This window comes from Polyodon spathula, chromosome 50 (assembly GCF_017654505.1).
Source record: "Polyodon spathula isolate WHYD16114869_AA chromosome 50, ASM1765450v1, whole genome shotgun sequence".
NCBI classification, from domain to species: domain Eukaryota; kingdom Metazoa; phylum Chordata; class Actinopteri; order Acipenseriformes; family Polyodontidae; genus Polyodon; species Polyodon spathula.
The window spans coordinates 1,647,108-1,674,425 of NC_054583.1; the positions used below are offsets into that span (position 1 = coordinate 1,647,108).

General features: G+C 48.9%; 3 protein-coding genes across 3 annotated transcripts; 2 read left to right on the forward strand and 1 right to left on the reverse strand.

Moving 5' to 3' along the window:
* Window positions 1-96: 96 nt before the first annotated feature.
* thoc6 (THO complex 6) lies at window positions 97-7,518 on the reverse strand. Its single transcript, XM_041238728.1, has 13 exons — window positions 7,333-7,518; window positions 6,181-6,296; window positions 5,809-5,873; window positions 5,447-5,550; window positions 5,247-5,284; window positions 4,763-4,811; window positions 4,053-4,124; window positions 3,255-3,357; window positions 2,153-2,202; window positions 1,891-1,953; window positions 1,043-1,153; window positions 554-682; window positions 97-180 (listed from the first exon to the last, which is right to left on the reverse strand). Exons 1-13 carry the CDS (start codon window positions 7,345-7,347, stop codon window positions 97-99), a joined length of 999 nt encoding a protein of 332 aa, XP_041094662.1. The 5' UTR covers window positions 7,348-7,518.
* Window positions 7,519-9,310: 1,792 nt separating this feature from the next.
* On the forward strand, window positions 9,311-21,027 carry LOC121306802 (serine/arginine repetitive matrix protein 2-like). The gene is made up of 12 exons (XM_041238729.1): window positions 9,311-9,364; window positions 11,147-11,389; window positions 12,189-12,293; window positions 12,662-12,832; window positions 13,197-13,283; window positions 13,906-13,971; window positions 14,059-14,091; window positions 14,328-14,381; window positions 14,778-14,867; window positions 15,066-15,225; window positions 15,957-19,993; window positions 20,639-21,027. Exons 2-12 carry the CDS (start codon window positions 11,151-11,153, stop codon window positions 21,012-21,014), a joined length of 5,418 nt encoding a protein of 1,805 aa, XP_041094663.1. The 5' UTR covers window positions 9,311-9,364; window positions 11,147-11,150; the 3' UTR covers window positions 21,015-21,027.
* Window positions 21,028-21,624: 597 nt separating this feature from the next.
* Window positions 21,625-24,249, forward strand: LOC121306803 (uncharacterized protein DDB_G0271670-like). The gene is made up of 5 exons (XM_041238730.1): window positions 21,625-22,721; window positions 23,373-23,549; window positions 23,685-23,783; window positions 23,922-23,990; window positions 24,108-24,249. The coding sequence occupies exons 1-5, from the start codon at window positions 21,625-21,627 to the stop codon at window positions 24,247-24,249; spliced, it is 1,584 nt and encodes a 527-aa protein (XP_041094664.1).
* The last annotated feature ends 3,069 nt before the right edge of the window (window positions 24,250-27,318 follow it).

Consider the following 27,318-nt stretch of genomic DNA (forward strand, 5'->3'; position numbering starts at 1 on the left):
TTTTTTTTATTACAAAACAAACAACCCCCCCCCCCCCCCCCCCGGAAAAAAGAATCTGTAGAGTTAGGTGAATCGCAGTCCTGTGTCAGTGCTGAGTCAGGTGAACACCAGGGAGAATGCTCTATACCCAAAGTTGGTAAAGATGTCTATTTTGCTGCTGCTCCCGGCCACAGACAGGACCTGGGGGTGGGGGGGGGGTTAAAAAAAATTAAAAAAATTCAGACAAATACAAAACCTCTCACTAAAGCCCCTTTCATACTGGCACCCGTACCCACGCCACAATCCCGCACAGCCTGACCCCCCCCCCCCCCCCCAGGATGCGGGTCGACCCGGGCTGGGTGAGACAGAATTATTCATTACTCATGATCTCTCTTGGAAAAGCTGAAGACAAACTGTAGATTTTTTATTTTTTATTTTTTTTTTTCAGCAAACCAGACAGAAAAAAAGTGCGTATCTCATAGCCCCACCCCCTTCAGAGATAACACGGACACAAACCAAGGAGAAAGCTGCTTCAGCCACACTGCCCCTCCCCTCTCTCCTCTCTCACTCTCACCCGGTGCTCCTGCGAGCTGTGATTCAATCTCATGCTGTACAGACTGGGGGAAGTGCAGGGGATCGTCGCTTTCACGTCTCCGCTGAGGTGGCAGTGAGAAACGAAGGGGCCGTCCCCCACCGACAGGACCTGAGAGAGAGGGGGGGGGGACAGACAGAGACAGAGAGGTGGGAGAGAGACAAAGAGAGAGTCAGACACACAGAGAGAGTCTTTATAGAGGTGATTTAAAGGCTGAAGACATTATAATTCTGACCACTAGTGTGTGTGCGTGTGTATAATGTCCATGTGTTTATTCACCCGTCTGTCTGAAGGTTACGTCTGCTCCTGTCTATCGATCTATCACTCAATCTGTCCATTTGTTTGTCTGAAGGAGTCTGTCAGTGAAGGGTCAACTCTGCTGTGTCTCTCTCTCTCTCCGTGTGTCAGTGTGTATCTCACTTTGTCCCTGTCTGTCAGTCAGTGAAGGGTTAACTCCGCTGGGTCACTCACCAGGTCCTGGTGGAAGCAGGCGTCTCTCTGGCAGCCCGGGACTGGGTACACTGTGGTCGGGGTGATGGAGCGGAGGTGCCAGAGAGAGAGGGAGGGCCCCCCCCCACACAGCTGAGAGATAGAGAGGAGGGAGGAGAGGAGAGAGGGGGAGTGGAGGGAGGACAGAGGAGAGAGAAGGGGAGTGGAGGGAGGAGAGAGGAGAGAGACAGAGGAGAGAGAAGGGGAGTGGAGGGAGGAGAGAGAGGAAGGAGGTTTAGAGAAAGTTTAATACAAGTTTCATAAACTTTTGAATAAAAAAAAAAAACCACACACACACACACACAAACACACATTTTTTAGAGAGATGTACGAATGCAAAACACAGCAATCCATTCCATATGGGTCTGGACCAGAGTCCCAAGCGGAGATGTAAAAAGTCTGCTGAATGAACCCTGTTTTAAACCCCATTACACACAGCTGGAACAAGGACTACATTCACAGAGTCAGCTTTTGTCAGGGCTGCTCCCCCGAATCTCTCGTCTAGAAAGATACAGGGTATCAGTGCTTGCGAGGGAGCAGCCCTCTGCCGTGTGGGTGCGGGAACGCCGCGGAGCGACAGGCGGGAGATCCAGATGGAGATCCCCCCCCCGCAGGCGAACAGGATTTATTTACAGATAGACACATTTAACAGCTCGGCTGATGGCAGAGCAGGGAGCGCGCACACACACACACACACACACAGCGCAGGGAAACTTAGACAGGATCGAGAGTCTCTGAACTAACACAGACTATTCACTCCGGATAAGCAATCAGGGAGGATTTGTGACAGATTACTGTAATAATAATAATAATAATAAATTGAAATTCACCATCCAATCAGAATCCGTTGTCAGGCAGCTTATATATTTTCCATACTGAGGCCTGGAGCATTCCTGTTGGTAAAGAACAGGCATGACATCACACTGCATCATCAGAGACATGCAGCCCAGTATAACATATAAAACTATGGCTATTGAAACTCAGGGGGGCTGTGTGAATCATTGCTGGAGCCACAGTCCAGTATAATATATAAAACTATGGCTATTGAAACTCAGGGGGGGCTGTGTGAATCATTTTCTCATGTTACTTTACCTGGTATTTAAAAACTTCGATCGAATGAACTTGGCGGCCTGTTCGGAAATCTAAAAGAAAAGAGATATGAAAATAAAAATTAATTACAATTTTTTTCATCACAATCGTACCATCGGTTCTCCAGAACCAGGACGGGATCTCACTGCTGCGCAGCGGGAGTCTGATTCCCATCCCTGTGATGTTAACCAGCATTATTATTGCAGGACTGGAAATCAGACTCCTATTGCACAGCAGTGTCGCCCAGTCCAGGTTTTACTACCAGCTTGATCAGCCCCCAGTGTGTATCAGATTCCTGCTTTCACTAGGAGTTTAATAATCAGACTCCCGCTGCACAGCAGTGTGATCCAGTCCTGGTTTCACTAGGAGTTTAATAATCAGACTCCCGCTGCACAGCAGTGTGATCCAGTTCTGCTTTCACTAGGAGTTTAATAATCAGACTCCCGCTGCACAGCAGTGTGATCCAGTCCTGCTTTCACTAGGAGTTTAATAATCAGACTCCCGCTGCACAGCAGTGTGATCCAGTCCTGGTTTCACTAGGAGTTTAATAATCAGACTCCCGCTGCACAGCAGTGTGATCCAGTTCTGCTTTCACTAGGAGTTTAATAATCAGACTCCCGCTGCACAGCAATATGATCCAGTCCTGGTTTCACTAGGAGTTTGATAATCAGACTCCCGCTGCACAGCAGTGTGATCCAGTCCTGGTTTCACTAGGAGTTTGATAATCAGACTCCCGCTGCACAGCAGTGTGATCCAGTCCTGCTTTCACTAGGAGTTTAATAATCAGACTCCTGCTGCACAGCAGTGTGATCCAGTCCTGGTTTCACTAGGAGTTTAATAATCAGACTCCCGCTGCACAGCAGTGTGATCCAGTCCTGGTTTCACTAGGAGTTTGATAATCAGACTCCTGCTGCACAGCAGTGTGATCCAGGACTGCTTTCACTAGGAGTTTAATAATCAGACTCCCCACTGGGGGCTGATCAAGCTGGTAGTAAAACCTGGACTGGATCACACTGCTGTGCAATAGGAGTCTGATTAGCAGGACTCTTTACAACCCCTGAGAATGAGGACCCCCCCCCCCCCCCCCCTCCCCCCTTCCCCCCCCCCCAGATCCGGACAGCTCCGTCCTCGCTCCCAGATAGACACTCTCCAGCAGAGTCACGCAGAGCCAGACAGTGGATGTAATCAGAATGACCTTCCAACACCATCTGAGAGGAGAAGAGGAGGGGGAGAGAGAAACAGGAGGAGAGAGGGGAGAGGAGAAGAGGGGGGGAGAGAGAGAAACATGAGGAGAGAGAGAAGAGGGGAGAAGAGGAGGGGGAGAGAGAAACATGAGATGAGGGGAGAGAAGAGTAGAGAGGAGAGAAACATGAGGAAAGGAGGGGGAGAGAGGAGAGAGAGAAACATGAAGAGAGAGGAGAGAGAAACATGAGGAGAGGAGAGAGGGGAGGAGAGAGGAGAGAAACGAGAGGTGAGACAGTGTAATAATGTAAAAACAGAGCTGGTTAATAATCTAGAGATTACTGTGTATTTTATTATTATTATTATAATGAATCACTCAGCAGAGGCTTTTATTCAAAGCGACTCGCAGAGACTAGGAGGGTGAACTCTGCATCATCAACAAATGCTGCTGCTGCAGAGTCTCTTCCAATAGAACCTCGTTTGTTTGATGTCTCGTCCGAATGACGGAGCACAAGGAGGTGAAGCGACTCGCTCAGGGTCACACACACACACACAGTACTGTGGCCGAGTTAGTGGCTAAGCCTGGATTTGAACCTCCTGGTATCAAGACCCCTTTTCTTTAATCGCTGGACCAGCGAGCCTCCCTCGAGAGAGAGAGAGAGACAGACGGTGAATAACATAAAAAGATTTGTGTGTCTTTATTGGAGAGCTGGTCTGGTACCTTGAACTCGCCAGACTCCAGATCCATGACGTGGATCTTATTGTCGCCTCCAGCCAACAGCAATGAGTTATCCTGAGAGAGAGAGAGAGAGGGAGGGAGGGAGGGAGAGTGAAGAGGTAGAGGGAAGGTGAGGGAAAGAGGTGGAAGAGGGAGAGAGAGGGAGAGAGGTGGAGGAGGGAGAGGGGAGGGAGAGGGGGAGAGGAGAGGAGAGAGAGGGAGAGAGGGAGAGGGGAGGAGAGAGAGAGGGGAGAGAGAGAAAAGAGGTAGAGGGAAGGTGAGGGAAAGAGGTGGAGGAGAGAGAGAGGAGAGGAGAGGGAGAGAGAGAGAGGGAGGGAGAAAGAGGGAGAGGGGAGGGGAGGGAAAGAGGTGGAGAGAGGGAGAGAGAGGAGAGAGAGGGAGGAGGAGAGAGGGGAGAGGTGGAGGAGGGGAGGAGAAAGAGGGAGAGAGGTGAGGGGAGGACAGAGAGAGGGGAGGAAGAGAAAAGAGGTAGAGGGAAGGTGAGGGAAAGAGGTGGAGGAGAGAGAGAGGGGAAGTGGGGAGGGAGAGAGAGGGGAGGAGAAAGAGGGAGAGGGGAATTGATTGATAAATGATTTCTTCTTTATTTTCATGTAAAGAATCCAAGTGTCTCAGTGCATAATAATAATAACAATAATAATAATAATAATGGGGAGTTTAACGCTGCGATGAGGAGCAGGAAGTGATGATTTCACCTTTGGGTTGATAATCATGGCGTTGATCTCAGGAACCTCTAGACTGGTCCTGGAAAAAAATGAGAGTGAGAGAGAGAGAGAGAGAGAGAGAGAGAGAGAGAGAGAGAAATAAGACTGCTGCAGAGTCACTTCCAATAGGACCTTGTTTGTTTGACGTCTCGTCCAAAGGATGGAGCACAAGGAGGTGAAGTGACTCGCTCAGGGTCACACACACACAGCGAGTCAGTGGCTGAGCTGGGATTTTAACCCTCCCGGTATCAAGACCCCTTTTCTCTAACCCCTAGACCAGAGAGTGATTGCATGAAGAAACACACAGACAGACAGACAGACAGACTCACTCACACACACACCTGCAGATAAACACACACAGACAGACACACACACACGCAGATAAACACACAGATACTCACAAAGATAAACTCACAGACGCACGCAGACACACACAGACAGACAGACAGACAGACAGACACTAGTCTTTACTCACTTGCATTGTGGTTTATGACTCCAAACCACTTTACTACCCTAGAGAGAGAGGGAGGGAGAAAACGAGGGAGGGAGGGAGGGAGGGATATGTCAATAACATCTCGCTAACAAAGGCGATTTGAAATTGAAAACCATACAGCAACTACTGGAAAACAAATCAAATAAGAACTAGTCTCCCAGTGTTCCCAGTCACGCACTCACCTTCTTGACCAGTTCAGCCCAGTTCCAGGCTCTCACCTCCCCATTCCCAGCACTCAGTAACTGGGAGTCTGTGGAGAGCAGGCTGTAGACTGGACCATCATGAGCTAGAGAGAGATAGAGGGAGAGAGAGAGAGAGAGAGAGAAAGGGCAGAGACAGAGAGGGGGAAAGAAGAGAGTGGAGAAAGGAAGGGAGGGGGAAGAAAGGAAGAGACAGGGGGAGAATCACAGCTGATTACACTGGATCCCATTACAATGCAAATTCACCATCTGGCACCCCTCTCCCCCTTCTAGACTGGAACCCAGACCCCCAGGGGAAGGCGAGAGGGATTGGGGGTTAGAGACTGCCGAGATACACTTCTTACCTTTAAATGTTACAATTGGCGTCTTGCTGTCTTCTGTAGCTTCAGGACCCAAAGCTGCAGAGAGACTGAGAAGAGAAGAGACTGAGTCAAGCAGAGCAGCTCTAGTTTGGGGCTCTAGTGCCTTCATCAGCGTTATTGAAACTAAACTGAGTCCAGCAGAGCAGCTCTAGTTTGGGGCTCTAGTGCCTTCATCAGCGTTACTGAAACTAAACTGAGTCCAGCAGAGCAGCTCTAGTTTGGGGCTCTAGTGCCTTCATCAGCGTTACTGAAACTAAACTGAGTCCAGCAGAGCAGCTCTAGTTTGGGGCTCTAGTGCCTTCATCAGCGTTACTGAAACTAAACCGAGTCAAGCAGAGCAGCTCTAGTTTTTACCTGAATATTCCTATTTCTCCGTAGTTGTTTCCCGCGGCCAGGAATTTTCCGCAGGGAGAAAAACTCTGGGAGAAAACAGTCATGTGCAGAACCTGAAGTGAACGCTGTGGATCAAACTGACAGAGAGAGAGAGAGAGAGAGAGAGAGAGAGAGAGAGAGAGAACATGATGTATCATAAGGTCTGTATTGTCTATGCTACAAGACCAAAGCATAAAAGAACTGCAGCTCCCAGTGTCCCTCACCATTGTCGCAGGTGACAAGGCAGGCTGGGAACAGTAGTCCTAGCCAGGGCTGTGCCGATTGTAACAGAGGTCTGTATGGTTTGCATTGTGTGACCACAGCATTAAAGAACTACAGCTCCCAGCGTCCCTCACCATTGCCGCAGGCGAGACGGCATGCTGGGAACTGTAGTTCCAGCTAGTGCTGTACCGATTCTTCACGATCCTTTCTTTACTGACAGAGATCTGTATCGTTGGTATTGTGGAGTCTGACTCCCAGCCCTGCAATAACAATGCTGGTTATCATCACAGGGCTGGGAATCAGACTCCCGTTGCACGGCAGTGTGATCCAGTCCTGGTTTCACTAGGAGTTTAACAATAAGACATAAGAATCATCTTGGATCCTTATTATAAAATTAACAGCAGGCTTATTTACAGAGTAAAACTAAATGCAGCTGTAGCGTTATCTCACACACACACACACAGCTAGAGCTCTCGTTTTATTATTTATGTATTTCATTTATATAATTTCTAAAGCGCATCAGATCACAGCGTGATTTCAGAGCGCTGTACAGTGTCTTAAGAAAAATAAGCAGAAAAGATACGCACAGCAAAACACGAAATAACTTAACAGACTTCCAGATTTTAGCGTAATTTACTAAAGAAAAATGTTTTGCTTTTGTTTTTTTTTTCTGAATGGAGTAAATCTCTGAGGCGGGGTTCAGCTGGAAGGAACCAAACCGCTCCAATACAAAAAAATACAGAAAAACAGCCTTTCCAACTGCGGAGAAAGACACGTCAACACAGCGGAGTAAACACAGATAGTTTATATCCAAAAAACAAAACAAAACAAAAACTGTTTTTATTTTTAATTCATTTCAAACCGCAGTTAAACATTATAACAATTATAAAGATTGCACCGCAGTTACTTTACCTCGTTCGGTCCCATTGCTTCAGTCTTCGTAGATTTGATATGCTTTTTAATTATAAATATACAGAAAATAAAAACACAAACGAGATTTATTTATTTTTTTTATTGCTTCTTCAACGAAAACGACGACAAAAAGAAAAGCAGCGCGGATTCTCAAAGCGGGCCGCTCGTCGATGACGTGACCGCTGCCGCAGCAGCATGCTGGGAACTGTAGTTTTCCATGTCGGCTAAATTGGACTACAAAATATCTAATGCAATGACTACTGAATCCGTGAGAGCGAGCGTGGTTTAGCCGCGGTGCATCGTGGTCCCTGTAGTCTATAACCGCAGTGGTTTGTGGGTGGTGTAGTTCTTCCTACGTTGTTTGTGGGTTGTGTAGTCGCCCCTCGGCGCATCTTGGTGTCTTAGTCTTTATCCGAGGTGGCTTCTGGGTCATGTAGTCCTCTTAGTCTGTAACCGCGGTGGTTTCTGGGTCATGTAGTCCTCTTAGGCTATAGCCGCGGTGCAGTGTTGGTTTTGTAGTGCTCTTAGGCTATAGCCGCGGTGCAGTGTCGGTTTTGTAGTCCTCTTAGGCTATAGCCGCGGTGCAGTGTGGGTTTTGTAGTGCTCTTAGTCTATAGCCGCGGTGCAATGTGGGTTTTGTAGTGCTCTTAGTCTATAGCCGCGGTGCAGTGTGGGTTTTGTAGTGCTCTTAGTCTATAGCCGCGGTGCAGTGTGGGTTTTGTAGTGCTCTTAGTCTATAGCCGCGGTGCAGTGTTGGTTTTGTAGTGCTCTTAGGCTATAGCCGCGGTGCAGTGTGGGTTTTGTAGTGCTCTTAGTCTATAGCCGCGGTGCAATGTGGGTTTTGTAGTGCTCTTAGTCTATAGCCGCGGTGCAGTGTGGGTTTTGTAGTGCTCTTAGTCTATAGCCGCGGTGCAGTGTCGGTTTTGTAGTGCTCTTAGGCTATAGCCGCGGTGCAGTGTGGGTTTTGTAGTGCTCTTAGTCTATAGCCGCGGTGCAGTGTGGGTTTTGTAGTGCTCTTAGTCTATAGCCGCGGTGCAGTGTCGGTTTTGTAGTGCTCTTAGTCTATAGCCGCGGTGCAGTGTGGGTTTTGTAGTGCTCTTAGGCTATAGCCGCGGTGCAGTGTCGGTTTTGTAGTCCTCTTAGGCTATAGCCGCGGTGCAGTGTGGGTTTTGTAGTGCTCTTAGTCTATAGCCGCGGTGCAGTGTGGGTTTTGTAGTGCTCTTAGGCTATAGCCGCGGTGCAGTGTGGGTTTTGTAGTGCTCTTAGGCTATAGCCGCGGTGCAGTGTGGGTTTTGTAGTGCTCTTAGTCTATAGCCGCGGTGCAGTGTGGGTTTTGTAGTCCTCTTAGTCTATAGCCGCGGTGCAGTGTGGGTTTTGTAGTGCTCTTAGTCTATAGCCGCGGTGCAGTGTGGGTTTTGTAGTGCTCTTAGTCTATAGCCGCGGTGCAGTGTGGGTTTTGTAGTGCTCTTAGTCTATAGCCGCGGTGCAGTGTGGGTTTTGTAGTGCTCTTAGTCTATAGCCGCGGTGGTTTCTGGGTCATGTAGTCCTCTTAGGCTATAGCCGCGGTGCAGTGTGGGTTTTGTAGTGCTCTTAGTCTATAGCCGCGGTGGTTTCTGGGTCATGTAGTCCTCTTAGTCTATAGCCGCGGTGCAGTGTGGGTTTTGTAGTGCTCTTAGTCTATAGCCGCGGTGCAGTGTGGGTTTTGTAGTGCTCTTAGTCTATAGCCGCGGTGCAGTTTCTGGGTTTGTAGTCCTCTTAGTCTATAGCCGCGGTGCAGTGTGGGTTTTGTAGTCCGCCGCGGTGCAGTGTGGGGGAGTGCTTTTGTAAACTGCGTGTTGCTCGCTCGGTTTTAAAACACATTTTAATATTTGCAGTTTTTCGGGGGCTTTTATTTGATCGGGTTTATTATTATTATTATTATTATTATTATTCCACGTCCGCACCCCCCGCCCGGACGCCCCAAATCAAACCGGGTTGTTTTTTAATCTCACTCCAGACGGATGTGAAGCGGGTGGAGATCGCGGGAGCAGAGGTAAGGGGGCTCGGAGCCGGGCTGGGGGGTGAGAGAGACCGGGGGGGAGACCGGGGGAGAGACGGGGGGAGGGACCGGGGGGGACCGGGGGGGACCCGGGGGGACCGGGGCGGCATCACAGCGGGCTTTAGCGCGGAGGCGCCCGGCGGGGTTGCGTCAGTCCCCGGTCTGGAGTGCCGCTCCGGGCCGCGCAGAGCCGGGCTGCTCGCCGCTGATTGCCGGGGTATCTCCTGGGATTTCTGAAACGTGCTGCATAATCCCCAGAGCTTTACAGATATTATAATCCGCTTTAAATATCCAGCCTCTCTATTCCGAGTCCTCGTACTCGCGGATATAAAGAAAATAAAAAAACTTAAACTTGTTTCAGTGACGTGTTTGTGTGTTTTTTGTGAAGTAAAATCGTGTGCTTTTATAATTGCAATAAATTAATAATAATAATAATAGTAATAATAAAATAATAGCGCTGAATGATAATTCTCAGTCTACACGGCTCTAGTAGAAATGTGTGTATTAACATAATAATATAATAATCTATAACATAATACTCTATAATAATATCATAATAATCTATATAATATATAATATAATAGATATAACTTATAACTATTATCATTTAATCTTTTATATTAATGTATAATATAGTAATCTACATTAGATATAATAACAATTGAATAATCTATATTAATATAATAATCTATAATTATTGATTAATTATTCTAATATAGATATCATATGTTCAATATAATCTATACTCGTTTTTTATCGGCTGTTCTGTTTCTGAGCTCAAATTGTTCAGTAATTAATTTTAACAAGACGGGGGTCAAGCGATGGGTTAAAAAGTCAATAGCTAAACCGGTTCGGGTTTCGTATTTTTGAAAACCCGCTCGGTGTCCATCTCTGTTAGTTTTAACTTCTGTTTTTAAGGTGTATTTGATTTGATTTTTTTTACCACGACTTTACTAATTAAAAAAATAATAATAATAATAATATGACAATTAATTTAATCGAGCAATTCGCGTTTTCGTTAAAGCAATTCGCGTCTCTCAATCTCAGCTGTATAAAATAAATCAATTATTTTTTTGTTTTTTTAAGTCTAAATTAAATGGGGCTTTATTATTATTATTATTATTTTTGAAGTTATTTTATTATTATTTCAAAGCAGAAGCGAGCTTCATTTTTTATGAATGGAAATACAGTCCCGCCGCAGAACGATTGTAAGGGTAGTTTTTTTCTTAAATAATAATAAACAAATAAAAAACCCGAACATTTTTAAATCTGTTCGGGCTCCCGCGGTAAGGTGTGGCGGGAATTTCTCCAGAGAAATCGATTATCGGTAATCGCTCTTACGATACGATTAATTGCTAAATCGAAGCACGTTTGAACAAAAATGACCCGTTATATTGTACTCATGCAAATGTTTATTTAAATCTCGAGAGGGGGGAGGGAGTTCTACTCCCGGCGAGCTCTCCTTCCCTTGTTTCTCTTCCTCTCTTTCCTCCCTCTCTCCATCCCTCTCTCCATCCCTCCCTCTCCTCTCTCCATCCCTCTTTCCCCTCCCTCTCCTCTCTCTCTCTCTTCCCTCTGTAGTGTCTTGTGTTCACGGTTTGTCTCTCAGGCTATGACAGGTCTCCCATGTGTTGACCCCGCCAGTCTGGTTGTGCGTTTGTCTTTCCCCTAGCAGGGTGGACGGCTTCTGGCTGTCTCGCATTCTAGGGAATTCTGGGACTAAACCGCTGAATTTTTGGAGTAGAAAATGTCCCTTATATGTCTCTCTCTCTCCAGTAGGATGTACAATGGGATCGGGCTGGTCACCCCGCGAGGGAGTGGCACAAACGGCTACGTCCAGCGCAACCTGTCCACCGTGCGTCCCCGGAAGGGTCGACAGGACGCCAGGACTGACGAGGAGCTGGACAAACTGGAGAGCAGCCTGACCAGGGCTCCCAACCCCGAGATACTGGAGCACGAGAGGAAGAGGGGCCTGGAGTTGAAATGTGTACAGCTGCAGGATATGATGGAGGAGCAGGGGTGAGGGGACAGAGTGTGTGTGTGTGTGTCCATCCTAGCAGGGAGGGGGGAGAGAGGGGGAAGAGGGGAGGGAGGAGAGAGGATTGAGTGTAATAGCACAACCCTTGGGTCCTGGCAAGAAATAAGAAAGTGAGGGAGTGGGTCTCCGTCTCTCCTCTCTCTGTGTTTCCCAGGTTCTCTGTGGAGGAGAGTGATGAGAAGGTGGGAGTCTGTCTCTCTGTCTGTGTTGATGTCTCTCTCTGTGTTTCCCAGGTTCTCTGTGGAGGAGAGTGATGAGAAGGTGGGAGTCTCTCTCTCTGTCTGTGTTGATGTCTCTCTCTGTGTTTCCCAGGTTCTCTGTGGAGGAGAGTGATGAGAAGGTGGGAGTCTCTCTCTCTGTCTGTGTTGATGTCTCTCTCTGTGTTTCCCAGGTACTCTGTGGAGGAGAGTGATGAGAAGGTGGGAGTCTCTCTCTCTGTCTGTGTTGATGTCTCTCTCTGTGTTTCCCAGGTTCTCTGTGGAGGAGAGTGATGAGAAGGTGGGAGTCTCTCTCTCTGTCTGTGTTGATGTGTCTCTCTGTTTCCCAGGTACTCTGGAGGAGAGTGATGAGAAGGTGGGAGTCTCTCTCTCTGTCTGTGTTGATGTGTCTCTCTGTTTCCCAGGTACTCTGTGGAGGAGAGTGATGAGAAGGTGGGAGTCTCTCTCTCTGTCTGTGTTGATGTCTCTCTCTGTGTTTCCCAGGTTCTCTGTGGAGGAGAGTGATGAGAAGGTGGGAGTCTCTCTCTCTGTCTGTGTTGATGTCTCTCTCTGTGTTTCCCAGGTACTCTGTGGAGGAGATTGATGAGAAAGTCGCCACCTTCAGGCTGATGCTTCAAGAGAAAGAGGAGCCGTTAATCAAAGAGGGAGCGCCGAGCGAGAGACCGACGTGAGAGACACACGCTGTACCACACAGATATACAACTGTACAAACACACACACAGATATACAACTGTGCAAACACACACTACACACACTGTACCACACACACATACAACTGTACAAACACACACACTACACACACTGTACAACAGTACAAACACACACACGCTATACACACACACACTGTACCATACAGATATACAGCTGTACAAACACACACTACACACACTGTACCACACAGATATACAACTGTACAAACACACACACTACACACACTGTACAACAGTACAAACACACACACACACTATACACACGCAGATATACAACTGTACAAACACACACACAGTCCATGCTAACCCCACCCCCCGTCTCCAGGGTAACTGAGACGCACCAGCTGGCCGCAGCCAATCAGCTGAAGAACGAGCGATTGAGAGCCGCCTTCGGGATCCGGGACGATTACGAGGACGGGAGCTCCTTCCACCCGGAGAGGAGGGCCCGAGAGCGGGAGAGGAAGGAGCAGGAGGAGAGGAGCAAGAGAGAGTACAAGTGAGGAGAGGAGGGAGCAGGAGGAGAAGAGTGAGGAGAGGAGGGAGCAGGAGGAGAGGAGCAAGAGAGAGTACAAGAGAGGAGAGGAGAAAGGGGAGCCTGAGAGAAGAGGGGAGAGAAGGGGGAGAGCGAGAGAGGAGAGAACAGGAGTTGGGCAAGAGAAGAGTACAAGTGAGGGGAGGAGGAGGAGAGGGAAAAGGGTTCTATAGGAGAAGAGTTTGAGAGAGGAGGGAGGGCTAAATAAGAGAGGAGTTTGTGAGGGAGGAGGAATGAGGGTTAGACAGGAGAGGCGTTCATGTGAGAGAGGAGACAGAGCATGGTGATGGTGATACATTTAAAAGTTTGTTTTATTTTTATTTTCCAGAATTATCCAAGAGGAATCCGAGGGTTCTGCTACCTCCCCCCCTCCCCAGCGTCGCACCAAGAAGAAAAAAAACAAGGCTAAAGAGCGGTGAGAAAGAAGGGATGAAAGAGAGGAGAGGAGACTGATGCAGTTGATAACTTCAGCTCTTCGTTTTTGAGGGCGTGAGAGGCTGGGTTTGTCCGGACTGAGATCTCCGGAAAAATCGGACGAGGGAGGCTGGTGTCGATCGGGGCTGATTTCACTCTTCAGAGTGAATTAAGAAGCAGCTGCTCGGGTTTGTGACGATCGCTGCTTTTTCTTCAGACTCTGCGGAGAACAGCGACCCACGCAAACCCGAGCAGCTGCTTCTTAATTCACTCTGAAGGGTGAGATCAGCCTGATCGACACCAGCCTCCCTCGCCTGATCGTCAGCCCCTGGTTTTTGTGGAGTGATCAGTCCGGACAATGCCAGAATCTGCAGGTCGGTCAGTCTGGCTGGCTGGCTGGCTGACATTTTCACACCTATCCAGAGAAGCACTCGTCCAATTTGTGATGAAACTCCCTCAGCACCTTCTTTAGTGCCCAAGCTATTGAGAGGATCTGTGTGTGTGTCTGTCTCTGTTTCTGTGTGTGTGTCTGTCTCTGTTTCTGTGTGCGTGTGGAGGCTGTCTGTATATTTGCAGTCGATCACTACACTAGTTTTAATTCTGTATTTCAAAATCTCTTGTAGGAATTCAGACAGCGAGTCTCCATCACCACAGCGATCGAAGAAGAAATCAAAGAAAAAGAAACAGAGGTAATGTTGTTGTTATTGTTATTATTATTCTTATTATTATTAGTTGTAAACTTGCATTTAAAAAAACTCTCTCTCTCTCTCTCTCAGATCCAGCTCCGAGCAGAAAACCCGGAAACGAGGGTGAGTTTCAGTCCAACGAGGCGACGGAAACCAGAACAGAGTCATTTAGAAAGAACTGCAGCTTAGATTGGTGTTTTTAAATTGATCTCATTACTGCTATTTTGTAGCCCCTCCTCTCTCTTTCTCTCCCTTTCTCTTTCGCTGACTTGTGCTCTCTCCTTTTCTCTTTCACTCACTCTCTCTCTAGCTCTTCATCTGTGTTTTTAAACCTTCCCCCCCTTCTTCGTCTCTGCCAGGTCTCGCAGCCCAAAGGACAAAAGCAAGTCGAAGAGGAAAGAGAAGAGACACAGGTGAGAGAAATACATCAGACACGATTACAGACATGGGAATCAGACTCCTATTGCACAGCAGTGTGATCCAGTCCAGGTTTTACTACCAGCTTGATCAGCCCCCAGTGTGTCTAGCTAACAAGCTCAGGTGTGTCTGATTATTAAACTCCTAGTGAAAGCAGGACTGGATCACACTGCTGTGCAGCGGGAGTCTGATTATTAAACTCCTAGTGAAAGCAGGACTGGATCACACTGCTGTGCAGCGGGAGTCTGATTATTAAACTCCTAGTGAAAGCAGGACTGGATCACACCGCTGTGCAGCGGGAGTCTTGATTCCCATCCCTGTATACTAAAAAGTTTGCTCTATAATTATAGATTTTTAAATCATCTCTCTAAATTCCCTCTGTACCTCTCCAGGAGCCCCAGCCAGTCTCCTCCCCCACAGAGACGAGGTCGTGAAGGAAGCTCCTCCTCTTCTCCCTCCCCTTCCTCTCGAGGCAGCCATAGGTCGGTCACAGTGTTAGTCTGTCTTATCTAAACTATTAACGAATTCACTGGCAAACGTTTCCACTAGAAGTCTTTCTCAGCGTCTTCAGTGTGAATTCAGTGGGAAACGTTTCCACTAGAAATCTAGTTTTAGTTTTTAGTCTAAGTCTAATTTTCACCTTTTTTTTTTTTTGTTCCCGAACCCCTACCCCATTTCAGCAAGTCCCCTATCCCGGTCAGAGACGCGCCACCCCCTCAGCCAGTCAAGAGAGGCGAGGAGGGAAGGGGGCGGTCCCCGGCTCGTTCGGTCACGCCCCCTAGAGGCAGGAAAGGGCGGGGCCACGAACACAGCAGCGGCGAGCGTTCAGGGAGCAAAGAGGTAAGCGGCTCACAGATTTTTTTCATGATTTTGTTTTTTTCTGTATGTCTGAAACCTGGAGGTTTCAAATCCCGGCTCAGCCACTGCCTCGCTGTGTGAGACCCTGAGCGAGTCAGTGAACCTCCTTCGGACGAGACTGCAAACAAACGAGGTGCTATTGGAAGAGACTCTGCAGCAGCAGCAGCATTTGTTGATGATGCAGAGTTCACCCTCCTAGTCTCTGCGAGTCGCTTTAGATAAAAGCCTCTGATAAATGACTCCTTAATTCAAAATTGCGAAAGCAGTTGTAATTATAATATTATTATTATTATTATTATTTAGCAGATTTCTTTATAGTCCAAGGCGACTCACAGAGTCTAGGGCGTGTGAGCTATGCATCAGTTGCAGAGTCACTTACAACAACGCCTCACCCCAAAAACGCAGCACAGCGGGGTTCAGCGACTCGCTCGGGGTCCTACACAGTGAGTCAGTGGCTGAGCTGGGATTTGAACCCTCCTGGTATCAAGACCCCTTTTAACCACTGGACCAGCGAGCCTCCTTTCCAGATCAAGCACACGCCTTTCCAGGCTGAAAGTTGGGGGGAGTTTGACACTATTATCTATTATAACGACCATTTGTTTTTATAGGGTGAGAACACTTTTTGTGTTGTGAGGTTTTCCAATTAAATGATTTTTTATTTATGAATTTTTCTTTTGATGTGTTTTTGCTTTTTTTTTTTTTTTTTTAAACAGAAGTCCTCAGGCCGTCCTGCGACAGACAGAAGCGACAAGGGGGGTCCCAAAGAGAACCCCACAAACAGGTTGGGGTCCCCAGCTCCGAGGAAAGGGGGCAGGGATGACAGGGGCAGAGGAGACGCCCCTAGGAGGGAGAGGGAGTCCCCAAAACGCAGACAGAGGGGGCCGTCGCCCGACGGAGGGGATAGGGGGTCCCCCAAACACAGGCGCAGCCCCCCGAAACACAACCGGGAAAAGTGGGAGAGCAGCGCCAGAAGACACAGCCCTGAGAGAGAATCGAGGGAAGAGAGAGGAGAAAGGGGCTCCCCTAGAAACAGAAGAGGAGGGGACAGGGGGTCCCCAGAAAAGGAGCACCCCAGAACTGAGAGGAGAGGCGGACCGGGAAGAGGGGGGGAGAGGGGGACTCCAGATAGAGATCGGAGGATGGGGAGACCCTCTGACCGCCATTCCATCGATAAAGATCGCTCTCCTCAAAAGTCCAGGCAGAACGAGAGGCAGAGGCTGGCTCGCTCTCCCTCCTCCTCCTCCTCCCCATCTTCCTCCTCCACATCTCCCTCTCCGTCCCCCAAAACTAACGGGAGGGACCAGAGGAGAGGAGCGGTGGATAAAGGGAGGAGGATGGGAGGAGAGAGGGCTATGGAAGTGGTTTCTGCTTCTTCGAGATTTAGTGACTGTGATAATGTTAATCATGCTAATCTTAATACCCGAAGTAGAGGAACTGGTAGTCCTGGTTACAAAGAACTGGGTAAAGGGGGAACAGAGAACCTGCTGCAGGAGAGGTTAGACTCTCCTCGGTTAATCTCCACGACCTCTCGCTCGGAATCTCCTACAGCCGCTGACTCGTTTGAGGAAGGAGAGCTAGAGACGGAGGATAGAGAGAGAGTTGGGAGAGGCGAGGCCGAAGAGAGGAGGAGTGGTGGGCGGAGAGGCGAGAAGGGAAAGAGTGATGGGAGAGGCGAGGAGGAAGAGAGGAGAAAGGATGGCAGGAGAGGTGAGGAGGAAGAGAGGAGTTATGGGCGGAGAGGTGAGGAGAGAAAGAGGGATGGGAGAGTCGAGGAAGAGAGGAGTGATGGGTGGAGAGGCGCAGAGGAAAAGAGGAGGGATGGGCAGAGAGGTGAGGAGAGAAAGAGGGATGGGAAAGGCGAGGAGGAAGAGAGAAGAAAGGATGGCAGGAGAGGTGAGGAGGAAGAGAGGAGTTATGGGCGGAGAGGTGAGGAAAGAAAGAGGGATGGGAGAGTCGAAGAGAGGAGTGATGGGTGGAGAGGCGCGGAGGAAAAGAGGAGGGATGGGCAGAGGGATGAGGAGAGAAAGAGGGATGGGAAAGGTGAGGAAGAGAGGAGAAAGGATGGCGAGAGAAGCGATGGGAGAAAGAAGGATGGGACAGGTGGAAGAGAAAAGGGAGAACTCTCTACCTCAACCACTGCCAAGAGAAGCAGCCATGGCGATGACGACACAAACACTTCGGGAATCCAAAACAAGACCGGCAGGATCGGGACTTCGGAATCCGGAAAGCTGGGACCGGACTCTGCTCCGGATCACCCAGAACCGACAACAGGAAGCAGCAAGAGTTCAAGAAATTTCATAAAAAAGCCAGAGATCCAGGAGGAAGAGGCAGCAGAAGAGGAGACTAGAAGAAAGAGAACTGCGACAGAGGGAGGAGAGAAAAAGAAGAAACAGAGAAAGAGTAGCAGCTCCTCGAGCTCCAGTTCTGGTTCCGGTACCAGTTCCTCTAGTGGGTCCAGCAGCAGCGGCAGTAGCGACACCTCTTCAAGTTCATCGTCATCAGATTCTTCTTCCAGTTCCTCTTCAGAGTCGGAGGACCAGAAGACTGAAAAGACCAAGGTTAAAAACCGATCTGCAATTGCTGACGCTGTCGAGGGAACCTGGAAAGCTCGGAAAAGGAGGTCCAGTGGAGAGGGGAAGGGTGAAGCAGTCAAGTCTGGAAAAACCGATAAAAAGCAGGGAGAGAAAGCGGACGGGCCTGTGCTGCCTTCGGAAGAGGAGATGGAAGTCGATTCTTCAGGGTCAAGGTCCAAGCTGGACCGCGGTCGGGTTTCAGAACCGAAGAGGGACGCCGGCGCGGTTTCTCCGGCTTTTCCGAGATGCGGAGAGGCTGGGAGGAATAGGGATTCGCCGGCTCCCGGAAGAGAGAGGGGTCTTTCGTCTGAGGAAAGGAGGTGCAAGAGAAAGGATGATGGGGAAGTATTGGGAGACAGCAGATCCAGAGAAACATCGACTTCTCCCAGGAGTCAGAGACGCTCTCCGTCTTTCGAGATGGGAGGGAAGGGAACGAGACGAGGCGGCAGGTCGTCTTCCAGGAGTCTGGATGAGACTCCTCCCGACAGCGCTGCCGGAGAGAGAGGCGTGGAGAGAGGGGGAGCTCGGTTCGGTTCCAAACCCAGAGAGAGATCCCCCCCTCCTCCTCCTCTTCGCAGCAGGCGAAGCGATTCCTCTGGGTCTCCAGTCGCGGACGACGGCAACAAGAAGACAAGAAGCGATGGCGGACGATCGTCTTCAAGGACGTCTGATAAGACGTCTTCCACCAGGGAGAAGGGACCCAATGAGAGACACTCCCCTGCCACCGCCCCCGCCAAACGCATCATCGACTCCTCCTTCTCTGCTTCAGGGAGAGACAGTAGTGGGGTTGTTGCATCTTCTAAGACGGTAGATAAGATCCCGGTTTCGAGGCTTGCACCCAAACCCAGCGAGAGATATTCTCCAAGCGCAGCGCACACAGACAGCGACGATGACTCCTCCTCCTCTTCCTCCTCCCCAGAGAGGCCAAGCAAGTCCCCACCAAAATCGAAGACCCCAGGTCGGCCTGCCGTTGTCTCCAAAGCCGGCCCTCCCAGCGCGGGTTCGAGGCAGACCCAAGGCTCCGAGTCTCCTGTCGGGAGAAGGAGCGGGACTCCTCCTCCGAGACCAGGCAGGTGGGACAAAGAAGCGTTCACTTCTTTCCAGGGTAAAAAGTCAACGGTTGGGCAGCTGTACTCTCCGACCCGGAGTGGTAGCTCGGATTCGGATTCGAGGTCGCCGATCAGGCAGAAAAGTGGGTCCCCCCTGAAATTGGCTACCGCTGTCGTAGCAACCAAAACGGGAGCATGTCCGACTCCCGCAATGCAGAGGGAGCAGCGCTCCTCCCCGGCATCCGGACGCAGCCAGGATCCTCCGTCTCCGCTCGGGAGCAGAAGCCAGACTCCTCCCAGGTCTGGAAAGTGGGCTAAAGTGTTCTCGCCCCCTCCTAAAAGGTCGAACGTGGGCCAGCTGTATTCTCCGACCGGAAGGGACTGCGATCCTGATCCGGCGGCGAGGCAAAGCGCGTCTCCCGCCAAATCGGGCAGGTGGGAGAAAGAAAGAGACGCAGAACCCGCCTCTCAGGCCAAAGCTGCAAAACCTTTTTCTGCGCCAGGAAGACGGAGGGAATTGTACTCCCCGAGCGCCAGGCACACTGACTCTTCCGACTCCTCTCGCTCCCCGTCCCCTACGACCAAACGGAGTCTGCCTGCCACTAGAAGGGAATCCTCGATTCCCAAGCCCACTTCCACCACTGCCCCCCCTCCCCCTGCTTCCCCTTCCAGAGACGGAACTTCTGCAGACCGGAGAAAGAGGTCCCAATCCGGGGAGAGGAGAACCAGCAGGTCCCCCCTTCCTCCTCCTCCTTCCCGACCAGAAACTCAAAACCGTCCCAGCAGAGAGACTTCCCCTGCTCCCCAGCAGCCCGCAATAAGAAGGGAAAGATCACCCCCTTTGCAGAAACCAAGGGGCTATTCCTCCCTGCCCAGGAAGGGACGCGGGGGGACCAGACGTGGAGGGTCGTCGTCCTCTTCCTCTCCCTCTCCTCGCAGGGAGGGGCCCCGATCACCCCCCATGCAGTACAGGAGCTCCAATACTTCGGCCATTCGAAGGGAGAGGTCCCCCGTCCCAGCCCGCGGCAGAGACTCCCCGCTGGGCAGCAGGAGGGAGAGGCGATCCCATTCGAGGGAGAGGGATCGGAGGAGGGGAGGAGAAAGGCTGTCTCCTAGACACCAGGATAGGTGTGTTACCTTTTAAAATTTGTGCTCTGGTGGCAGGGGGGAATTAAAAACTAGAAGCCCTAGCTAGATTTTAACACTGCAGCTCCCTCCCCAGTAGATGAAAAGTTTGCTGTATGTGTAGATTAACCCCTTGCGGTCCTGTGTCGGACCAGGTCCGACATTCCAATTTTTCCTTTCCAGTCCGATGTCTGGCCCCTGTCCCACATCATCAAAAAGACGTCAAGCGCAGGTCTCTAGTCGTTTATTCTCCAGAAAAAGCAGAGAAAAACCTTTCAATGGCCGAATGAAACCGAAAAAAGGGTGTATCTCATAGCCCCGCCCCCTACAGAGATGTTACAGTAATAAAATAACGACTCGTATCGCATTATTGAGGAGTTTGGTGATAAAACGAGTGATCAGGAGAGGATTTATCAGTATGCGCATCTATAAAGAGGTATGAGAAAAATCCAGCGAGCGAGGGGAGGGGCTGGAGATGCAGTACTGAGTGTCCTTTTGCGATTCAGTGCCTTTTAAATCTGTTTTACTCTTGGGGGGGGGGGGGTGGATAATTTACAGCACATGTGAAAATAAATTGGACCTGACGCACCTGACAGGCGCTGAATAAATGGACCGCTCAGGGTTAACCCAATATTGTCCTGTTTACAGTTACCCACTCAGGAGAGGGCAGCAGTCTCCCCCCGGCAGGAGAGGAGGTGGCAGGTACCAATCCCCAAGAAAGACCCGGAATCGATCCAGGTCCGCCTCCCCTTACACTAGCAGGAGAAGCTCGCCCCCTGTTGGCAGAGAGAGGGGCGGCAATGCTAATAACAGCCGAGGCTACTCCCCCGCGTATTACCGGAGAGGGGAGAGGGACAGGAGGAGAGATTCGCCGCCAGCGGCGCCATCTAGAACCTCCGGGCGGCGCCGGAGCCGGTCCGGTTCTAGATCTGGCTCAAGATCGAGGAGGCAGGGTTCCCCCAGAGCAAGGAGTCCAAACTACAGGTGTGATTTTTGGGTTTTTATTTTTTTTTGTGGCTGTTGATGACTCTGTGTAACACCGGGCAGCACTGGATATAAGACTCCCGCTGCACAGCAGTGTGATCCAGTCCTGCTTTCACTAGGAGTTTAATAATCAGACTCCCGCTGCACAGCAGTGTGATCCATTCCTGCTTTCACTAGGAGTTTAATAATCAGACTCCCGCTGCACAGCGGTGTGATCCAGTCCTGCTTTCACTAGGAGTTTAATAATCAGACTCCCGCTGCACAGCAGTGTGATCCAGTCCTGCTTTCACTAGGAGTTTAATAATCAGACTCCCGCTGCACAGCTGTGATCCAGTCCTGCTTTCACTAGGAGTTTAATAAGCAGACTCCCGCTGCAAAACCAGGAATGGATCACACCGGAATGGATCACACCGCTGTGCAATAGGAGTTTCCATACCTGTGATTTTTAGTATTAGAATGTGGCAAGACATTTTTGCAAGTAGCTAGAAAAAAAAAAGCTTGTGAAATTTGTTTCACGTTCAGCACACGCTGTGGAGAGTGATTGGCGGCTCTCTGTCTCTCACCCTCACGTTTTCACACCTGTCTAGAGAAGAGCTCGTCTGATTTTGTTGAAAATCGCTCAGGACCTTCTTTAGTTCTTGATAGTTAAGATGTTTTCATGGTGTGGAGAGAACCTGTCTCTAACGGACTCGTCTCTGTCTGCCGCCCCCCCCAATTGCAGGGTACCGCTCCACCCACCCCCTCCCTCCCCGGCGCCGATCCCAGCTCTGCAACGCGTTCCCGAACGGAGACAGGGCGGAGTCGACGCTCTGCCGATCGAAGCTGCGAGACGGGCTAGCTTTCCAGGGTCGGGGGTCGCGGCGGGTCACCCGCCCACCACCGCAACTCCCCGGTGGGCAGAACGTTTGCGGGGAACGGGGCGGGCTTGTCCAACAGAGCGGAAAACCTTAGGAACCCCTCGCTCCAGTTCCTCCAGCTCCTCCTCCTCCTCTTCCTCCTCCTCCTCTTCTTCCCCCCCCCCCAAACGGAGGGACGGAGACCCCCCGAAGAGTTCTAGGTCACCCGAGGTCGCACCTGGTAGGAGGAGCCGGTCTAGAACGCCGGGTGAAGATGGCAAAGCGGGAAAAGCGGACGGCAAGTCACGTTCTGGATCTCCCGGTATGGGTGGGAAGGTCCAGGGAGGTTCTAGGTCATCGGTCGGCAACAACCACAATACAGCAGATTGCAAAAAGAACAGTTTTGGGGCTAAATCCGGAACGCCCCCAGATACCACGGGTACAGACCCCGCAAGTGCAGCGTTACAGGGGGCAGGGAGTGGCAGCGACTCCCGATCTCGCAGCGAGAGGCTGGCACAAGGCAGTGGAAAGCCTCAGAGTGAGTCGCGTTCTAGATCCAACTCTAGAACCCCAGCGGCTGCCCCAACCAGCAGGGAGTCGCATTCTAGATCGCCCAGTGCGGCAGGTGGAGACGGCGGGAAGGCTCGCTCGCGGGATTCCAGGTCACCGCAGGCCGGGCCAGCGAAGGGTCACTCACCTTCTAGATCCGTTACCCCCGAAGCCAGCGGGGGCAGCCGGGCAGAAAAGAGGAAGCCCGGTTCCAGGACGGGAACCGCGGAGAACGCCGGAGGGCCGCCGGTGAAGAGAGGGAGAGCAGAGCCAGCTGTGGTGGAGGGAAGGATAGAGTCTTCCTCCTCGTCCTCATCCTCCGATTCCAGTGACTCGGAGTCGGAGGGAAGCAAGAAAGCCAGGTTGTTGTTATTATTTATTATCAAACACCTTTATCCAGGGCAACTTACAAGATATCACATTATAAAATAACTATCAGATAACGGCAGTTACAAACTACAGTAAAATCAGTTTAAAACAAGTGCGAAAGACGTAAAATTACCTTTTTAAGAGCGATTTTGACAGAGCAGCTAAACTTGCAGTAAAAATCTGCTTTACTTCGTTAATTAAGAGCCTGCAGGGAGTGCGATAAGTGGATGAGAACGATTTCAAATAACAATCACAAGAAATAAACCTTGACTAGGGACACCTGTAAGAGTAAAATCAGTACCGGATGCAGTGAGTTGTTATAATTGAGAGCAGGATTTGAGGCCATGTAGTTCAGTATAATCAATCCCAACGCATCATTGAGTTGCAAACTGCAAATCAGCTTCGTTCTGTTTAAAATGAGCTTGAAATGAAGAAGACAACGTTTGTTTGTCAGTTCGAATCTGCTTCAAATGAAGCGAGTTGAGCAATCTGTTGCAACAATCCTGTCTCCTAAAATATCAGTCTTTTGAAGGACTTGGAATTGAATCGATCAGTAGATCTTACTCTTGCCAAGCTGAACTGAAGTTTGTTTTCCAGGTTCAAGATTTGCTAAAGTGCACCTTTTTTTTTTTTTTTTTTTAAAGTTCACAAACCCAAGGGGGTGTGGCTGAATCCAAGGGGGCGGGCAGTAAGAGCTCCTCCTCCTCCTCCTCCTCCTCTTCGTCAGACAGCAGCTCCTCCTCTTCGTCAGACAGCAGCTCCTCCTCTTCGTCGGACAGCGAGGCTCCCTCGGAGACAACCGCAGGAGAGGATGGGAAATGGTAAGTGTGTGCCTCTGTGTCTCAATGTGTGAGAATTTTTTTAAGTACTCTCTCACCCGCTCTCTCTCTCTCTCTCTCTCTCTGTTTTTCTTTCTATCTCTCTCTCGCTCACTCTGTCTGTCTCTCGATCTCTAGTCCCAGGAAGCCAGCTGATTCGCTGAGAGACTCACGATCGCTCAGCTACTCTCCGCCCACAGGTGGGAGAAGACACGCCCCCGCCCTGCCCACTCGCAGGTGAGCAGGCAATCGCAGCCCTCCTCCGAGATGCAAAACCTTTCCCCATAGCTGTAGAGGAAGGTGTGGTTTTAGGAGTGTTTTGTGAGTCTTGGTATTGGAAAAAACTGACCATCTGCTTCTCTCTCTGTGTCACAGGGGTCGGAGGTCGCCCAGCCCCTCCCCTCAGAGGAAGAGGAGGAAGGACTCTCTCGAATCCGGGCGCAGGTGAGGAGGACTTTGTTGTACTAAATTATTCAATCAATTTTAAATGATTTGTTGTTTGTCTCTGTCCAATCTATCTATATATCAATATCTCTCTGCCTGTCTCATTAATAATAATAGAGCAGACACTTATCCAGAGCGACTCGCAGAGACCAGGGGGGTGAACTCTGCATCATCAATAAATGCTGCTGCTGCAGAGTCACTTCCAATAGGACCTCGTTTGTTTGACGTCTTGTCCAAAGAACGGAGCACAAGGAGGTGAAGCAACTCGCCCAGGGTCACACACACACACACACACACACACCACACACAGGCGCGCTCAGTAAATTTGCGACGCTGACCCTGGGGAGCTCCAGACATTTGTGGAAGCCGCAGTGGTCAATTAGGCCAGACCTGGACTTGACGAAATACTGGCGCTGACCTCGAGGCTGTAGGATGCATCCTGCACGCCATTGTCTCTTCTGTTGTAATTGATAATTATTTTATAGAAAAAACAAAAAGAGGAAACACTGTGGACAGGTCTCCTACTGAAGATGACTTCCCAAAACGACTCCCTCGGTGTCATATAACTATTGTAGCTGGACATTTCTTATGTAAAGAAAATAACAATAAGACCTGTAATATGAAATCAAAAATAAGAACTGGGGAGGAGGAGGGCGGGGGGGGGGCGGTCGTGGGTCTCAAATGAGCATGTAAAAAAATTTCACCAGCTGAACTCGGACAAACAATTAAAGAAGTCTAATTTTATTTTATTTTTTTTCTGCATACATGTTTGTATGTCAACATGAGGAATTTTTTTTTTAATGGATGTAATAAAATCGACAAACCCCCCTTGGGGGGGAGGGGGGGGGGGGGATAAATAGTAGGAATTAACTCCTGCGTCCACCCAGAGTCCTCGAGGGCGACAGCAGGGTCGTTCACACTAGGCTCAGGACCATTAAGTGATCCCCTCAAATATTGAGTATGTGTAGCATAGATACACTGGGGGCTGATTTGTGACTAGTAGTAAAACCTGGACTGGATCAAACTGGACTGGATCACACTGCTGTGCAATAGGAGTCTGATTCCCAGCCCTGTGTTTCGATATGCAGGGTGATTCATGGGAAATGCTGCTCTAACCCAGGGGGAGAGGGTATAAAAGCAGGCATCAGGCCAATTCTGAAGACGTGGGTTTTTTGGTTTTTTGGTTCGTTTGTATTTTCTGCTTTGTAAATGTGTTTTTCGATGATTAAATACTTTTCATTTCCCTCCAAACTTGTGCTGTGTGACTAATTCAGGCTGTTCTTAACTGTGTACCGACCTCATATTGATGAGATCCAGCCCTCTGAAATGTCTTTATAACGTACAGCACTAGACCCTGATATTGATGCGATCCAGCCCTCTGAAATGTCTTTATAATATACGGCACTAGACCCTGATATTGATGAGATCCAGCCCTCTGAAATGTCTTTATAATATACAGCACTAGACCCTGATATTGATGAGACCCAGCCCTCTGAAATGTCTTTATAATATACAGCACTAGACCCTGATATTGATGAGACACAGCCCTCTGAAATGTCTTTATAATATACAGCACTAGACCCTGATATTGATGAGACACAGCCCTCTGAAATGTCTTTATAATATACAGCACTAGACCCTGATATTGATGAGATCCAGCCCTCTGAAATGTCTTTATAATATACAGCACTAGACCCTGATATTGATGAGATCCAGCCCTCTGAAATGTCTTTATAATATACAGCACTAGACCCTGATATTGATGAGATCCAGCCCTCTGAAATGTCTTTATAATATACAGCACTAGACCCTGATATTGATGAGATCCAGCCCTCTGAAATGTCTTTATAATATACAGCACTAGACCCTGATATTGATGAGATCCAGCCCTCTGAAATGTCTTTATAATATACAGCACTAGACCCTGATATTGATGAGATCCAGCCCTCTGAAATGTCTTTATAATATACAGCACTAGACCCTGATATTGATGAGATCCAGCCCTCTGAAATGTCTTTATAATATACAGCACTAGACCCTGATATTGATGAGATCCAGCCCTCTGAAATGTCTTTATAATATACAGCACTAGACCCTGATATTGATGAGACACAGCCCTCTGAAATGTCTTTATAATATACAGCACTAGACCCTGATATTGATGAGATCCAGCCCTCTGAAATGTCTTTATAATATACAGCACTAGACCCTGATATTGATGAGATCCAGCCCTCTGAAATGTCTTTATAATATACAGCACTAGACCCTGATATTGATGAGATCCAGCCCTCTGAAATGTCTTTATAATATACAGCACTAGACCCTGATATTGATGAGATCCAGCCCTCTGAAATGTCTTTATAATATACAGCACTAGACCCTGATATTGATGAGATCCAGCCCTCTGAAATGTCTTTATAATATACAGCACTAGACCCTGATATTGATGAGATCCAGCCCTCTGAAATGTCTTTATAATATACAGCACTAGACCCTGATATTGATGAGATCCAGCCCTCTGAAATGTCTTTATAACATACAGCACTAGACCCTGATAATGCTACTAGAGGTTTTTGGAATGAGGTGCGGTTTTAGAAATGGCCACCAGAGGGTGTGCAACTCTGCTAATACATGGCAAACGACGACAATAAAAATCAAAGTTTAGTGTTTTATAAACTTAGAGAACCAATGGAAATTTAACAACCAATGAAAATGATGCAGACTCATAATCGAACTGATAATTTGCTTAATTAGACCGTTTTACTTGTTTTCCGCTCTTAAATATCTTGAATTCAAAAATCTTAAATAAACAAGTGCAATTATCAATGTTTATTTTATTAATCGTTTTAAAAACATCTAGTTTAAAGTTCAAATCTCAAATCATTGTTACTGACCAGTGAACACCCGATCAGTGCCATTATACAGAGAGTTGTGAGGGTCTGGAACCAACTCCCCAGTGATGTTGTTGAAGCCGACACCCTGGGATCCTTCAAGAAGCTGCTTGATGAGATTCTGGGATCAATAAGCTACTAACAACCAAACGAGCAAGATGGGCCGAATGGCCTCCTCTCGTTTGTAAACTTTCTTATGTTCTTATATAATTAGGTGATTAACTGAGGGCTATAAGTTACTAATTACCAGGGTATGAACAGGATCTTTTAAATATTAATAACTGAAATACTAATTTTACAAAGTATTTTGAATAAATCCACAGACGCGTTTATAAAAGAGTTTATTGTACGAATTGTATTATCACAATGATTCGGATAATTGAGAAGTATCAATTAAGCCTGTGTTTTAGCACTCAGTTTAGTTTTCGTATGTACTC

Excerpts from the sequence above, each read along its gene's own strand:
- LOC121306803 (XM_041238730.1), top strand. The coding sequence starts at position 21,625 with ATGTTTTCATGGTGTGGAGAGAACCTGTCTCTAACGGACTCGTCTCTG. Across the intron at positions 23,550-23,684 it reads GCAGGAGAGGATGGGAAATG|TCCCAGGAAGCCAGCTGATT; the intron begins GTAAGTGTGTGC and ends CTCGATCTCTAG. Across the intron at positions 23,991-24,107 it reads TCTCTCGAATCCGGGCGCAG|AGCAGACACTTATCCAGAGC; the intron begins GTGAGGAGGACT and ends TAATAATAATAG.
- LOC121306802 (XM_041238729.1), top strand. The coding sequence starts at position 11,151 with ATGTACAATGGGATCGGGCTGGTCACCCCGCGAGGGAGTGGCACAAAC. Across the intron at positions 11,390-12,188 it reads GATATGATGGAGGAGCAGGG|GTACTCTGTGGAGGAGATTG; the intron begins GTGAGGGGACAG and ends TGTGTTTCCCAG. Across the intron at positions 12,294-12,661 it reads GCGCCGAGCGAGAGACCGAC|GGTAACTGAGACGCACCAGC; the intron begins GTGAGAGACACA and ends CCCCGTCTCCAG.
- thoc6 (XM_041238728.1), bottom strand. Across the intron at positions 5,285-5,446 it reads GGGCTGAACTGGTCAAGAAG|GGTAGTAAAGTGGTTTGGAG; the intron begins GTGAGTGCGTGA and ends CTCTCTCTCTAG. Across the intron at positions 181-553 it reads ACAGCTCGCAGGAGCACCGG|GTCCTGTCTGTGGCCGGGAG; the intron begins GTGAGAGTGAGA and ends CCCCACCCCCAG.